At 44.0% G+C, this 16,770-nt stretch overlaps 1 protein-coding gene across 4 annotated transcripts in view; it reads left to right on the top strand.

Annotated features, from left to right (window-relative positions):
• The first annotated feature begins 1,097 nt into the window (after positions 1–1,097).
• Positions 1,098–16,770, top strand: part of GPR108 (G protein-coupled receptor 108) — a 113,510-nt gene continuing 97,837 nt past the window's right edge. For 2 of the 4 annotated variants that reach the window (XM_069230475.1, XM_069230474.1), the window contains exon 1: positions 1,098–1,229. In XM_069230475.1, coding sequence (XP_069086576.1) covers positions 1,128–1,229 — 102 coding nt within the window. In that variant the 5' untranslated portion in view covers positions 1,098–1,127. The remainder of the gene's footprint in view (positions 1,230–16,770) is intronic. The other 2 variants (XM_069230479.1, XM_069230477.1) reach the window with 1 other exon arrangement.

Raw genomic sequence — 16,770 nt, 5'->3', positions numbered from 1 at the left:
CGTGGTTATTTTCTTCTGAACCAATTGGACCACCTGGTCTGAAAACAATTGTTTACAAAAGGTTAGCCCAGGACTGCACCGTGTTGACTCTGATGACAGTCATATGGTAATGTTATATTTCAAACCCACAGTATTTGCAAGTATTTAGGTTACACTGTAAATAATCAGGACCACTGTAATTATGCAGCGGGGAGGACCAAATTATGTGGTCGTGTGACTATGCGGCAAGAAAAGGCAAATTAAGGGGGTTATTCTAACTTTGGAGGAGGTGTTAATCCGTCCCAAAAGTGACGGATTTACCACCAGCCGTATTACGAGTCCATTATATCCTATGGAACTCGTAATACGGCTGGTGGTATATCCGTCACTTTACCGTCACTTTTGGGACGGATTAACACTCCTCCAAAGTTAGAATAACCCCCTATATGTCATAACAGGGCCTGTTTTGTGCAAGTATCACCTAATTATTTGGCACTTTTACGCATTAATCATATCAAGGCAAATGTTTTACCTAATTAGTACCAATGTGACATCCAAATTCTTAAGCAAGCAACAGAAAGGTGATGAGCAGCGTGTTGCTGCATATTTAATATTAATATTTAATATTGTTTGATCCGTTGGAGGTAGAAACACATTTTTGGGATGCCATGTGACGTCTACAAATTATGCAGTAATGCATTTGATCGTTACACTAAGGACCATGACAGGCAAATAATGCCTCGTGGCTAGGTGACGTGGAACAATTCGGCAACACGAACAAGGGCGTGGTTAGATGCTCTCTTAATTGCCCTCTCTATTCTCACCTAACGATAACACTCCATGCGCGTAGGTTTGATGTACTGTGGTGGTCTAATGGCCTTACTGGCTAAAGCGCATGCCATTCTAAAACCTTGTCCATCTTGGGACAGGTAGCGAGGGGAGAAGCTTTCCGTTTTGTTCTTGACCGTTGGTGGAGGAGGCTCGGTTTCCGTAAACTGACGCGACTGTATAGTGTTCCAGATGGCTGTCTCTAGCACACCAATAGGACAATATCCCAGTCAGTAAGGGTAAGGTATTCCTCTCTGATTGGGTTAACTGTTTCCGGTAGGAGGGATTTCCGGTGGGTTGTTGTGGTGACGCGACCGAGAATGGATGCGCGAAGTGTCCGGTGGCTGCTGACTGGCCCTATAGGACTCCTATTGCTATTCTTCGGTGGTGTTACAGGACGGAAACACCAGCTGCATCTTACGGTTAGTCCCGAAATTGCTCTTCAACATCACTCCCGGCCTCATGGCAGGAATGGTCCGCTTTAAGTCTCACTTCCTGGTTTTGATGCGCTGTCTTCCGGATACTGTGGCTGTACTTCCGTTTGCTAAGTCTAAGTTCCGGGTTTCAAGTTTTTAGTTTTTCACTCTGTATGCATAGCCCCCTTCTGGTTGTTTGAAGTTATCTGTGTATTTATGTCTCGATGCAATATTTGATGTCACTGACCTCTGTATTCTGGCTAGGTGTTACAGTCATGGGTGTGGAATTAAATAAAATATCTACTCGTCCATGGGACAGGTTGCTTCCTAAATCTACTCCTGTTAAAAAAAAAGTCTGCTTGTCCCTTTGGTGCCATGTAGTGCAGCAACAAATTATGGCAGCTTTCTCATTATATTATGTAAGAGCTCTGGTAATAGCCTTTCTGAATAAACGAGGGCTAATACTATAGTAGGGCTTGTATAATAGCAATTCCAAGCCCTACTATAGCAGTTTGCTTATTTTGCCACTTTTCCACAGATCCACACATGGGTTAGAGGATGCAGTAAGCAATAGTTCCATGGCTGGAATACCTCTGAGTCTGAGCAAACCTACTAACTTGCATGTTTTAAGGATTTTCACCAGCTCTTCTCTAATCTTTTCCCATACTGAGAAAGGTTAGAAATGTACGTTTGACAAGGGCAGAAGTATAAGTTCTTCCAGGGTTGGGAAAAAAAGTGGTTGGAGGGAAATTGAACTTGTAAACGCTAAATACATTTTCGCATGAGTAAATCTGCACATGCATATATACTCATGCTAAAATACAGTTCACAAATATTTGGTAAGAATACGATTGCCTTGCCTACTTCTGGAAATTCTTGTGAATTCACGAAATCCACTAATTCAAAGACCTATACCAGTGGTTCCCAACCTTTTGATTCCTGTGGACCCCCACTTTAACAATAATGGAACCGAGGGACCCCCACTGAATCATCATGAGAATCCGGGGACCCCCGTCTGAGTAATTACTGGAAGCTGGGGACCTAATTTGTTAATATTTTTTAATTTTCTAGGCTCTCGTGGACCCCCTGAGAAGGCTTCGTGGACCCCCAGGGGTCCCCGGACCACAGGTTGGGAACCACTGACCTATACCATGGGTGCACTTTTTGTGACTTTCTTTAGGAAATGGGCCCCTATTTAGATATGATGTTAACCAAGGCATTTTTATACTTTTTGGTGAAAAACTGTGCTAATGCAGTTTTGCGCCAAAAAGTTTACCGCCAGCATGCATCATTCCAAAGCGCCAGCTGGGCGCCAGATTTATGGAATGGCGCAAGCCGATGCTATGCTTGGGCTAGCATTGGAAAAAAAAAGAAGCTAGCCGGGTGGGGTGGCAGTAGAGGAGATGGAGGTTAAGCGTAAAAAAAAAAAAAAATGCCGCTAACCAGCCCAGTGTCATTTCCTGATGCACAGCCATCCATAACACATAACTCCTGTCTTATAAAAGACACGAGTCATGCCCACCACCCCAATGACCAGCACAGGGGACCAGTGTACCCTGGGCATGGCACGACCATTGCACCCAGTGCCATGGAGGAGGCCCCATGTCATAGCCCCCAATGACACTTAAAACATTTTTTACAAATATTTACCTATACTTACCCTTCTTACCTGGGATGGGGTCCCCCATCCTCTGGTGTCCCTCTGGTGTCCCTCTGGTGTGGATGGGGGTGTTCCTGGGGCTTAGGGTGGGCACTTGTGAGCCTGTGTTCACCCCATGACGTTTAGCCATGGAAATGGGTACACAGGTCCCCTAACGTCTGCTCTGACCCAGGCGTTAAATAATGGCACTAAGCAAGGTTAGTGCCATTATTTGGGGGCGCCTCCCACGCGTACGTCATTTTAGCACAGGGGATAAATATGGCGCAATGGGGATAGTGTAATTTTTGGGATGAGAAAGCCTACCTTGCACCTCATTGACGCAAGGTGAGTTCATGCATCCAAGAAATGGCGCAAACTCCAACATTTTGACGCTAGATGTGTCTAGCGTCAAAATATAAATGTGGGGTTAAGTGCGTAAAAAAAATGACGCAAGTGAGGCACAAAGAATAAATATGCCCCTTTTTTATATTAAAATTCTATTTATCTCTCTATCAGCTGGCTTTACTATGAGCGATAGCATTCTGCTCTTCCACAAGGAACATGTTGGCACATAAAGTAGTTTTGCTCAGTGCCAGAAACTACTGTAGCACTGTGTGCTTTTTTAGATCAAAAACCTTTTTTTTGTGCTTTTTCCCAATGTTTGTTACAATGGTGAAGGCCTGGGAGCTTCTACACCAATAAAGTGTTACAAAAGCCATGTCAAAACAAGATACATGTTGACAAAATCAAAAGACTGATAACTAATGTTGGATCAGTTGGCTTTGCCAGTGCTTGTTTATTTTCATGTTTCCCACAATCTTGTTGTAAATGTTGACACTGATTTTCCAATATGAATATTGTTTGGAAGCACTAGCATGCATCAGCACATCTTACTTAAGGATGCTTCAAAGAAAGAGTGCCCACAATTTCACAGTAATTTAGCAACACCTTTTTGTTCATACTTGCATTTTTTTCTAGACATTTTATTTTGAAATCAAGGAATCAACAATCTTCCTTACCAGCTTCTGCAAACATTTGCATCTAATCAGAGAGCATTCTCGGAGCATTATACAAAGCATCAAATTGTTAAACTTTTCAAACATGTTTGTACGCTTTTTTATTTACTGCAACCACTGTCCGTAGTAGTTACAGTATTTATTTAGAGTGCTCACCCTAGTAATAAAGGCTTTGCATTAACCCCTTAGCTGCTGGGCTATCACCCAGTGCTGAGCCATTATTTGGCTATTTGGGGTAGTTCGCACTTAGGCCTTCATAACTTTTTGTCCACATAGGCTATCCACGCCAAATTTGTGTCCTTTTTTCCCCAACATATTAGGGACTCCAACGGTACCTAGAGTTTGTGGTTTCCCCTGGAGGAGACAAAGAAATTAGCCAAAATACCGCAAACATTTTGTTTTTTTCCCAAAAATTGGGAAAAGGGCTACATAAGAAAGCATGTGTTTTTTTCCCTGAAAATGGCATCAACAAAGGCTTTGCAGTGCAAAAATCCTTAACTTCCCAGCTTTCAGGAACAGGCAGACTTGAATCAGAAAACCACATTTTTCAACACAATTTTGGTATTTTACTGGGACATATCCCATTTGTACTATTTTTTGTGCTTTTGGCCTCCTTCCAGTTATTGACAGAAATGGGTGTGAAACCCATGCTGGATCCCGGACAGCTAAACATTTTGGAAAAGTAGACAAAATTCTGAATTCAGCAAGGGGTCATTTGTGTTGATCCAAGGTTTTCCTACAGAAAATAACAGTTGAAATAAAAAAGTATTGATATTCAGGTGAAAAAAACAGCAATTTCTCTCCACGTTTTACTCTGTAAAGTTTTCCTGCGATGTCAGATTTTCAAAAGCAATACCCCGTTGTGTCTTCTGGAATCTTCTGGTTGTGGGGATATATAGAGCTTATAGGTTAATCAAGAACCTTAGGTACCCAGAGCCAATAAATGAGCTGTACCTTGCAGTGGGTTTTCATTGTATGCCGGGTATACAGCAATTCATTTGGTGAAATATAAAGAGTGAGAAATAGGTGTCAAGGAAACTTTTGAATTTCCAAAGTGGGTACAAGATAAGGTGTTGAAAAGCAGTGGGTATTTGCACATCTCTGAATTCAGGGGTCCCCTTACTTGGATATGAATTACAGGGCATTTCTCAAACACACTTCTTTATTACACACTGTCTTACATTTGGAAGGAGAAAATGTAGAGAAAGAAAATGGGCAGTAACACTTGTTCTTCTAGTCTGTGTTCCCCCATGTCTCCCGATACAAATGGTACCTCTCTTGTATAGGTATGCCTAGTGCCCGTGACAGGAAACGCCCCAAAAAGCAACACGGACACCTCACATTTTTACATTGAAATCTGACTTGTTTTTTGCAAAGTGCCTAGCTGTGGATTTTGGTCTCTAGCTCAGCCGGCACTGAGAGAAACCTAGCAAACCTATCCATTTATGGAAAGTAGACACCTAGGGGAATCCATAATGGGGTGACTTGTGGGGCTCTCACCAGGTTCTGTTACCAAGAATGCTTTGCAAACTTCAAAATTTGGCAAAAAAACAAACACTTTTTCTTTCCATTTAGGTGATGCAAAGTTCTGGAATCTAAGAGGAGCCACAAATGTTCCTCCACCCAGCATTCCCCCAACTCTCCCGATAAAAATGGTACCTCACTTGTGTGGGTAGGCCTCGTGCCTGCCACAGGAAATGCCCAAAATCACAATGTGGACACATCATATTTTCCGAAAGAAAGCAGACCTGTTGTTTGCAAAGTGCCTAGCTGTGGATTCTGGCCTCTAGCTCGGCCGGCACCTAGGGAAACCTACCAAACCTGTGCATTTTTGAAAACTAGACACCTAGGGGAATCCAGGATGGGGTGACTTGTGGGGCTCTCACCAGGTTCTGTTGAGCATAATCCTTTGTAAACCTCAAAATTTGGCAAAAGAAACACGTTTTTCTCACATTTCGGTGATAGAAAGTTCTGGAATCTGAGAGGAGCCACAAATTTCCTTCCACCCAGCATTCCCCCAAGTCTTCCAATAAAAATGGTACCTCACTTGTGTGGGTAGACCTAATGCCCGCAACAGGAAATGCCCCAAAACACAACATGGACACATCACATTTCCCCCCTAAACAGAGCTGTTTTGTGCAAAGTGCCTAGTTGTGGATTTTGTCCTCTAGCTCAGCAGGCACATAGGAAAACCTAGCAAACCTGGACAAATCTGAAAAGTAGACACCTAGGGGAATTCAGAATGGGGTGACTTGTGAGGCTCTAACCAGGTTCTGTTACCCAGAATCCTTTACAAACCTCAAAATTGGCAAAAAAAACTATTTTTCCTCACATTTCGTGGTGTAAAGGTCTGGATTCTGAGGGGAGACACAAACTTCCCTCCACCCAGCGTTCCCCCAGGTCGCCAGATAAAAATAGTACCTCACTTGTGTGGGTATACCTAGTGCCCGCGACAGGAATGGATCACACAAGGGTCAATGGTAGTCCTTGCATGAGGGCTTCTGTTGACCCTGGAGTGATCCATTCCTGATGCAGACACTAGGCACAGGCACACAAGTGGGGTTGTGTTTTTATCAGGACAAGTGGAGAAACACTGGGTGGTAGGAATTTTGTGGATCCCTGCACATTGCTGTAGTTTCTGTGATGAAAAAGCAAGGAACAATAAGTGTTTTTAATCAGCATTTCACTTTTGCAGGGTATTCTGGGTAAGAAAACTTTGTGAAATCCAAACACGTCACACTTCCGTGGACTGCCTCGGGTGTCTAGTTTTCAGAAATGTCTGGGTTTGGTAGGTTTCCCTATATGGCCGCCAAGCCCAGTACCACATACTCAGTCAGGTGAGTCTTACAAAACAAGGCTGTCTTACAAAATGAGGCTGTTCGTAACCTGCACCAGGGAGGTAGTGTGGGTGTTGGCCAGTGCCCGGCGTCCGCACCAATGAGGTTAATGAACCATAACTACAAGTTCGAAGAGCATTACCATATGGGCACAAATATTACCTCAGCTGCAGACAGTTCCCTTCCCTGTAAACTGACAGCCAAAGGGTTTATTTTAAAGGGCGTTGGGCCTACTTATCCCAAGGATAAAATAAACATGAAAACGTGTTGTCCTTGACTCCAAACAATATGTCCTGGGCGACGGGCTATATGAATTCGACACCCCTATACAGTGCTTTTTGTTGACAGATGACCCTTGTGTGGTTTGGCCATCTGACTTCTACCTTACCAGGTCATCTATTTCCAGATATTTTTAATCAAACTCACAACAAGTTTCTTGCTAATTGAATGAGTTAGACTAACCAACACAATAGTTTAAACTCCTTGAGTGGAAGCATGATTTTCCTAGAATTGTTGGATCCTTTAGTTTTTTGAGTTTTTAACACATCTATGGAAACAACATAAAGAGGCAGCAGTTGGCGATTTTTGTTTTTGTAGACATGAGGAGCCCACCTCCTATCTCCATGAACTCCAAGCTGCAACTGACTAGAGCAGTGGTTGGAAACCATGGAAAAGGAATGCTGAACAGAGTTTCAGTTTTTTGTGTGAACATAAGGAGCCCACGTCCTGCACCTCCCATCTCCATGAACTCCAAGCTGCAACTGACTAGAGCAGTGTTTGGAAACCATGGAAAAGGAATGCCGAATGGAGAGGCCCCTCAAACTTAAATAAAGTGCGATACAATACCAAACATACAAACTAACTTTAAATTGTGCAACACAAAAGAAGCACCAAACATAAGAACGTTACATAAGGCAACCATTACTTTACATACCACTATGTTGGTTTGTTCACCCCCATGTGCCAAGCCTTTATTTTGGCTATGTGGGGTAGTTGAGCTTATGCCCCCATAACGTTTTGTCCACATAAGCTACCAAATTTGTGTACATTTTTTCAACCTCCTGGGGATCCTATAAGTGCCCAGGGTTTGTAGATTCCCATGGAGGGGACAGAGAAATTAGCCAAAATACATCTAGATTTTGGGGTTTGGGGGAAAATTGAACAAAAGTGCTGCAGAAGAAAGCATCTGTTTTTTCCCTGCAAGTGGCATCAATGAAGAGTTTGTGGTGATAAAATAACCATCTTCCTAGCTTACAGGAACAGGCAGACTAGAATCAGAAAAACACATTTTTCAACACAGTTTTGGCATTTTACTGGGACAGAAACCATTTTTTCTATATTTTGTGCTTTCACTCTCCTTCCAGTTAGTGTCAGAAGTAGGTGTGAAATCAATGGTGAATCCTGGAAAGCTATACTGAAAAGTAGACAAAATTCTGAATTCAGCAGGGGGTTATTTGTGTAGATCCTTCAAGGTTTTCCTACAGGAAGTAACAGTTGAAATAAATTAAATAATGAGTTTGAGTTGATAAAACAGCCACTTCTGTCTACGTTTTCATCAGTAACGTTTGGCAGATTATCGAAAGCAATATACCGTTACAGCTGCTGGACCCTTCTGGTTGCGGGATATATAGAGCTTGTAAGTTCACTGGAGGAAAGCACCCTTTTTGGCTTGGTTAGCCCCCACATTTTGCCTGGTATCTGATGTAATTTCGACTGAAAGTGTTCCTCCTAACAAGGTTCCCAGTGGCAGATCTCTTTCCCCAAAACTGCACAGTCATTTCCCCCAATTGGTAAAACCTTTAACAGCCTCTGTAAGTCCCTAGTAAATGGTACCTCTGGTACATAGGGTCTGTGGTACTAAGGAGGGCTCTTAAGGGCTGCAGCACGAACTGTGCCACCCTAAGGGAAACCTACCCAAGCACATGATAGGCTGCCATTGTTGTGCCCCCTGAAAACATACCAGCTTCTAGTGTGTCGACTGACCGGCCCTGACCAGTTCAGACATCTGAGCCACGTTTCTGACCCCCTAGGGTGAGAGCCAGCGCTCTCGGGGTCCAGAGACAAAAACCTGGACTGGGTGGGGGTGATGTCACTTCCTCCAGGCAGGATGGACATTCCAGGGCGTAAAGCTTCAAAGGCGTAGCTGCCTTTGTAATGCGACGTAGGTCTTCAATTGTTAGCGATGACTAACCCCCCTGTCCTATTCCCACTTTTGGTGGCAAGACAGGCGGGAACATTTGTCAGATTAGGAGGTGTGCCCACTTCATGCCAGTCCCACCCCTAAGTTGGACGAGTAGAAGTGGACACCACTTTTTAAATTCCTCCATCTTGTTTTGGATGGAATTAGACCTTTAGGGTCAGGGTTACGCCCACTTCCCAACGGAAGTGGTCATAAGAAGGTTGTAGTCACCTTAAAGGTGGACAACCCATTGGCTGCCACTTGGCACTCCCTGTAATGCCCCTAAGTTGAGTATTTAGGTGGACCCCCTGAACCCAAGGACTCAGATCTTGACGACCTAAGAAGACCAAGGACAAAGAAGAGTTGCACCCTCAGAAGGGGAGAAGAGAAGCAGCTGACCTGAAGCTGAAGCCAACCCACCAATGAACCACTCCGACCGCCATGGCGGTAGCAGGCGCTGGGCTGGAGATAAGAATCTCCAGCCCGGCAGCTGCCATTGTTCCGCCAGTGGTATTATGTCCCTGCCTACTGCCATGGTTTTCGTGGTGTTACAAAAGCCACAAAAACCATGGCGGTAGGCCCTATCAGTGACAGGTAATTCCTTCCCTGTCACTGATAGGAGGCCCCCTCCCTCCAAACCTCCCCAGACATCCCCACCCCTCTACAGCTACGCCCCCCAAAACACACACACACGCATGCAGACACACACTCATCCACACATACATACATGCATGCATACTTTAATTTACGCACACACATCCTAACATACATGCCAGCAAGCATACACATTACCATACATACACTCACACACATCATACACACCCTCACACACACATTCATACACGCACTCACACACATTCATACACGCACGCAAACAACACTACACACACACTCACATTCACGCACACACTCACATATACATGCACACCCCCCCCACACACACTTATAACACCTCCCACCCCCCTCGGAGACCTGACTTACCTGAATCCAGTGGGTCTTCTGGCAGGGGACGGGACGGGGTGCTGATCCCGCCAGTAGTGTCCACCAGCAGAACACCGCCAGGCGTATTATTTGTCATAATACGGATGGTGGCGGTCTACTGGCATGTCGATGCTGGTGGTTGCAGCGCCACCTTACCGACATCCACCAGTATGGCCACAGCCGGATTTCCGCTCTTCTTGTGGCAGAAATCTGGCTGTGGTCATATTATGGCAGACAGATGGTAGCGCGGCGACGGTCTTTTGGCGGCCGTCGACGCGGCGGTAGGTGGTTTTTATCGCCACTGTCAAAATGAGGGCCATAGTCCCTTACACGTTTTCAGACCTAGCAGGCCTACTGCAGTACTAAGGCCCTCCTTACAACACAGACTACTCCAAGCTGAAAAATAACGTTCCAGCCATAAGAGAGCTTAAAAAGGGACTGAATGGTGGTAGGGATTATTATTTTGGGGTCCCCACAGTAATCACACAGAGATGACATAAACAGAAAGAGTGTGATCATGTTGAATGTTTTGGTGGTGGTCCCGTTGTCCTAAGAGTTATGGGCAAAAATGTTTTGAAAAAGAATGCTTGCAGAGCGTTATGGGGCGACTTTTCCCAAGTGCAGTGGATAGTGTAGTATCGGCTCTGTGAATTTTTGTGTTTTTTACATAAAGCATTTATCAACTATAAGTGTTTTTTTAAAACTATTGAGCGTGAAGGGGACAGCCAAAAGAAATGATTCTGATTAGGCAACAGTGTGAACAATGTGACCAGCCCTCCAATACCGCCAATGGAGTTTGTGCTATTGGCTGCTATGGAGCACGAAGGGGAGAGACAAAAGATAAAAATAGTTCACCCGTGCTGCAGTAAATAGACAATTGTGCAATTATCCATGTAATATGGTCAGTCTGCAAGGTGGTAACAAAACCGCCCCAGGGCAGGACAAACGTAAAGTAATCACCAATGACATCAAGGGAGTTTTGAAAGCCAAGCCCACAAACGAGTGAAAGTAATGGGTGTGAGTTGGGCATGGTTAAAAGCCCACAGTACTTACAATGGGTCAAAGCGTCTGCATGCTTGACCTAAAAATCACAAAATAATTAGCTAACACTATCATAAAATGTGTCGCATTACACCACATAATTTGCTTTTTCTTGCCACATTATTCAGTTGACTCTGCCACATAATTTGGCCCTCCCCTGATGCATAATTCCAGTTGCCTTGGCTATCTGTAATCTTACTGGAACATTATACTTGTATGGCAAATGGGCAAATGCTGTGCAGGTTAGATTAATAGAGCGCTTTCTGAAATTTTTCAGTTGAATTAAGGTATTTAACAACATTTTAGTGAGGTGTAAATCAACTGTTATGACTAGGGAACAAGCTACACCCCGTGGTTGGCAACAACATGACTGTAGCACTGTTGTGAACAGATATGGATGTGATGTGCAGTAGCTGTTCAGTGCTAGTTTCATCAATAGCCAGTCATAATTTCAGCAATCTGTAGAGCACAAATGTCTACAAACATATGTGATGCAATAACAACAACATGTACTAAATATCTACCTACCGAAGTAGCTGCATGGAAAGAAGGTAGCAATCTGTCGTAAAGTCACCCCTACCCGGGCTCCCTCAAATGCACTAGGGCTGAAGGCAGAAGTGTAAATTAAAGCATTTCTAGAATAAGTGCATTTTTTTGTAGCTATTTTAAAACTGTTCATATGTTGATTTACTTGATGAAATATAACAAGTGCATTAAAGTGCCATGGGCTACATAGCTTTCACAAGGTGTACCCCCTTGTTTTTTTCATTTCTATATCTTGTTGCCATGGCTGCTTTGGATTTGCAATGCCACAGCGATATAATGCTTTGCTCTGACAGACTTGTGCTAAATGGCGTTGGCAGCTGTCTGGGCAGAACATTAATAACTGTTGAGCCACCTGTGGATGAATCCTGTAAAAGGTCCAGCTTGTACAGCCTCCTACTGCTTAGTTTTCCTTCTCCTGTAAGTTTTTCTCCTTGTGAAAACATTGTTCCACATTTAGTTTGTCGCACTGACAGCTGCCATTAAGATTCAAATTTCTTTCATCCTCTCACACTTTTGATTTTTAATAATCGATATGTCACGACTTTTATTAATCCAAATTAGTTAATACAGTTCTCCTTACATCTATTTTTTACGAGAAATTCAATTTGGAAAGTAGATGAAACAAGGAGCGACATGGAAGAGGTGGTGGGGACGGCAGACATGAACAGGAAACTAAGGGACGGGTGGAAGGTACTAGGGTCGGTAGTGCAAGCGGATTCAAAACCCCATGGCCACCATGAGCGGAAAGGAGGGACACAAAAGAAAAGTAGTTTGCTCGCCTCAAACATATCAGCGATCAGGCAATAATCCATGTAACAGAGGCAGTCTGTAAGCGGGTAACAAAACCGCACCAAGGCGGGACGAACATAAAGCATTTACGAACACCCTCAAGGGATTTTTGAAAGGCAAGTCCACGAACGAATGAAAGTGATGGGCATGAGGTGGGTGTGGTTAAAAGCCCACAATTCTTACAACAGATCAGAAGCGCTTGCGCACTCACCCTAAAAACTGAACCGGTGACTCACAGCTCTTGAGCTGTAAAGCCCTGTCAAGGCACCAACTGCTTTACAGTCCATTCCCACACCTTTCATACGTGACACACACAAGACCATTCACGGCACCAGCCGCAGGCCCAGCACATTCAACACTCACATCAACAGACAGCGCCATTCAAGGGCCCATCACTTTCATATGCCAACATGCCTGGCACAGCAATCCGACTGGCTGACGGAGTGTGTAACTGAGCTTTGGCTAGCAGTGTGTGTAGTGACCAGCAGCAAGTAACTACTCACACACACCACCAGCCAAGCGCCAGCTCACTGTTAGCCAAGCACCAGCTCATGCACACTGCTAGTCAAGCGCCAGTCCACGCACACCACCAGCCAAGCGCCAGTCCACGCACACCACCAGCCAAGCGCCAGTCCGCACACACCGCCAGCCAAGCGCCAGTCCACGCACACCAACAGCCAAGCGCCAGTCCATGTACACCGCCATAATTTTTTTTTTTAAACAAAAAATAAATACAGATTAGTTGTAAGTAAGTGCAAAACTAAAAACACCAAACGCTAACTAAATACACAACACTAATGCAAACCATGAAACTGAACAAACATTATAGAACAGGCAGTTTACTTCTACGCTCACAGTAGCTCCCAAATATTCTTTTGGGTGTGCTACATTCTGAAACAGGCAGGCATACACAGCCCAGGTTTGGGACAGTAGGGCAGTACATACGACTCTCCTTCCACACACTTCTTTGCATAAAGACTCTATATCTCCTACTGGTAACGTCTTTTTTGGCCGTGGGAGGTATGTGATCAGCAGATTGGTGATCTTTCATTCTAGCCACATCCTTCACCACTCTAACTCTAGGAACGCACGCCTGTTCCACTACAACAAGGCTGCCTATCGCAGACTGCTGAAACTGAACAAATGTCCGCTTTGACTCTGGAGAACAGTCCTTGAATACACAAAAGCATTAGAGGTTGCTAAGTAGAATAAATGGATAGCCAATGTTTTATACCAAATGGAAGCCTTACGAACAGCAGTATAAGGTTTCAACCTCTGATCTACTTTATCAACACCATCCATGTGCCTATTATAGCCTAAAGTGCACACAGGTTTGCACACTTCAGCGACCTGACCCCAAACAGTCGCAGGTGAAGTACTTCATCATGGATGGTAGTCAGCATGTACACATCACTCCTGTCTGCAATTTTCACAACAAGATGTTCATCACTATGCAAAACGCTGCACTGTCCCCTTTCAAATTATTTTTCTTAACAAGCTCTCTTGGGTCCCCTTTACAGTTAGAGGGGATTATGGCACAAGAAACAGTGTCCACTTTGACCAATTTCCTGAACAATTACTCACCAGTGTATTAGTTATCTACATATAAATGGCGGCATTTGTTAAAAAGACCTCTACCAAGTTCCCACACAATCTTCTCATTAACTCCAAAAGTGGACGGACAAATGGTGGGGCCAATACTGCAATCCCTACCAGTGTACACCCTGAAATTATAGACCTATCCAGTCCTGCTCTCAAATAGTATATACATCTTAATTCCATACCATGCTCTCTTGCTAGAAATGTATCGCCTAAAAAACAAACAGCTCTTGAACAGAACCAAAGAATCACCTAAAGCTAATGTTTTCTCTGGAACATAGATCTCTGAAAAACAATCTCCAAAGGGATCAAGGACAGGCCGAATCTATAAAAAACGGTCACAATCAGGGTGATTTTGTGGCAACGCCAAAGCATTACCAACAAAATGCAGCATCTGAACCAGAAGCAAATACCGATCATGAGTCATGGTTTCAGAAAAAATAGTTGTTGCCATCCAGGGACTAGTAGACCAATATGAACACAGGGACAGCTTCCTTCCCAAGCCCATCAAAAAAGTTAAACCCAAAAACTTCTTCATCTCGTCCAAATTTGTCAGAGTGCACTGGGTAACTCTTGAGTGGGGCCTATGCCTGGCACTGCTGTCCCTCAAATAATGTTCAGCATTCAAATGAGTCTGTTCAACAATCTCGTCCAAAAATACATCACCCATAAACAACTGAATTTTATAGGCAAAACGGTTTCAGTATTCACTCTATACCCTGCGACACCAGTAAAGGCAGGCAACGCCGGCTGCACAATGTTTGGGGCAGCCCAAAGTTCAGCTCTTCCATTGGGAAGCTTTTCAGCTCAAGGCTGCAATGCAGATGCCTCTTGCTGCACATCAGTGTCCTCCTCTAAAAGAGGCTCTTCATCCACACTGAGAATGGCTTCATCATCAGATGATTCTTCTTGGACACAAAATTAACTGCCAGAATCTTGCACTTTCTCCTCTGCTTCAGATGCAGAGTAAGTCTCATAATCATGGTCTGAGGAAGATTCAAAAAGCATCCCAACAACCTACTGAGTGGTCATCTTGTGGTTAACCATAATCCTGACTAATAAAAGTAACTTGACAAATAAGTCCACAACCATCAACTCTGTGTAAAATAAGTAGTAAGCAAAGTGTGCCTTTAGCACAAAGACATATATACTCAATGATACCACTCACTTGCCAAAGTCAGCTAGACACATCAGCACCTACTCTACACAGACACAGCAAGCACCAACGATATCCCTCTAGAAAGGAAAAACAAGAATAATTACTTACAAAACAACACAATACGCATCATGCACAAATGGAAGGAGAATTTCACACCAATAAAACAGAAGCTAAACATGCAGTTATTATGACACAGTTTACAAAGAACACATTTACGTAGGGAAATGATACTCATTTAGAGTAAATAGTAAAAAAAACATTTCCTTACCAAACCCATGTAACTCCACAAACGGCAGATCTACCAGTGACAAAACCGCAAGCAGGAATCACAGCAAAGGTAATCAAAAGCTTTTCACTAGAATACAAAGGAGAAATTAAACATTACAATCACAATGCAAATGACAAGAATTAAAACTTTTAACATTATAAAATGCTATGTAACTACCCAAATGCCAGTCCACACACACCGCCAGCCAAACGCTAGTCCACACACACTGCCAGTCGAACTCCAGACACACACACACATACTTTCTCTAGTGTCTAGTGCTTTTCTGTCCACCTTGGGGGCAGATGGGCCTAAAAATATTGGCCAATCTGCTACCAAGGGGGACAGAAAAAACAGCCAAAATTAATTTTAAAAACTTTTATTCCCCATAGAGGTGACCTTTACCCAAGGGGCCACCCCCAGACATAATACCAAAAAAATCGCTGGCTCTAGTGGGTTATTTGCCACCTTGGGGGGCAGAAAACGACCAAAACATTGGGCGACCATTGCCTAAGGGGCCGCCCCCAAAACATAATCTTAAATAATCTCTGGCTCTAGTGGGTTTTCTGCCCTCCCGAGGGCGGATGGGCCTCAAAATAGGTCCAGTCTGCCCTTGAGGGGAGGGGGGCAAAAAATGGGCAAAAATTGCCCCCTTTCATTTGAACAGCTCTTGTCCAAGGGGCCGCTTACCATTCTCCAAAACAAATCTCTGGCACTAGTGAGAAGCATTCCTGTTACACATTTATGACCCCATGGGCTATCATGCAGCAGGAATGCCCTACAGAGAGACATCGGGGGAGAGGAAAAACTGTTTCCTCTCCCCCAATGCCTCTGTGCACCAAGAAGCCCCCAGAGGGAAGAACCTACCTTGTCCGATGCGGCTGGAAGCCAAATGGCTTCCAGTGGGTTGGGCTGCTTTTGATGACGTTGGCACATGTTGTGCGTGCCAACCTCATCAGATTGCTGGGGTGGGGAGGTTGGGGGTGGCAGCGGAAGAGCTTGTGCTGCCATCCCCTGTGGGAGGTGAAAGTGGGCTGCCCACAAGGTGAACACCAGTGCTTCCCTCGCGGGCCAGTGTGAGGACAGAAAGGTTCCATCTTCCACACACACCTACCAGTGCACATGATGAAACCATTCCGTCATGCACACCGAAGGGGTTAATACAAAGCCTTTATTATTAGGGCAAGTGCTCTAAATAAATATTATAAGTTCACACTGCACTACTGTTGATGGTTCCAGTAAAAAAAAAAGTGTGGACACATTTGAAAGGTTTAGCAATATGAGGCTGTGTATAATGCTCCCAGAATTCTCTGATTAGATGCATATGTTTGCAGAAGCTTTTAAGCAAGATTGATGGTTCTTTGCTTTGAAAATAAAATTTCCATTAAAAAAATGCAAGTCGGAAAAAAAAGGTTTTGCTAAAGGACTGGGAAATTTTAGGTACTATTTCTTGGAAGCATCATTTAGTAAATTGTGTTGATGCATGCTGGTATTTC

This window comes from Pleurodeles waltl, chromosome 4_2 (assembly GCF_031143425.1).
Source record: "Pleurodeles waltl isolate 20211129_DDA chromosome 4_2, aPleWal1.hap1.20221129, whole genome shotgun sequence".
Lineage (NCBI taxonomy): Eukaryota > Metazoa > Chordata > Amphibia > Caudata > Salamandridae > Pleurodeles > Pleurodeles waltl.
The sequence above is the reverse complement of the archived record's forward strand: the minus strand, read 5'-3'. Positions and strand labels throughout refer to the sequence as shown.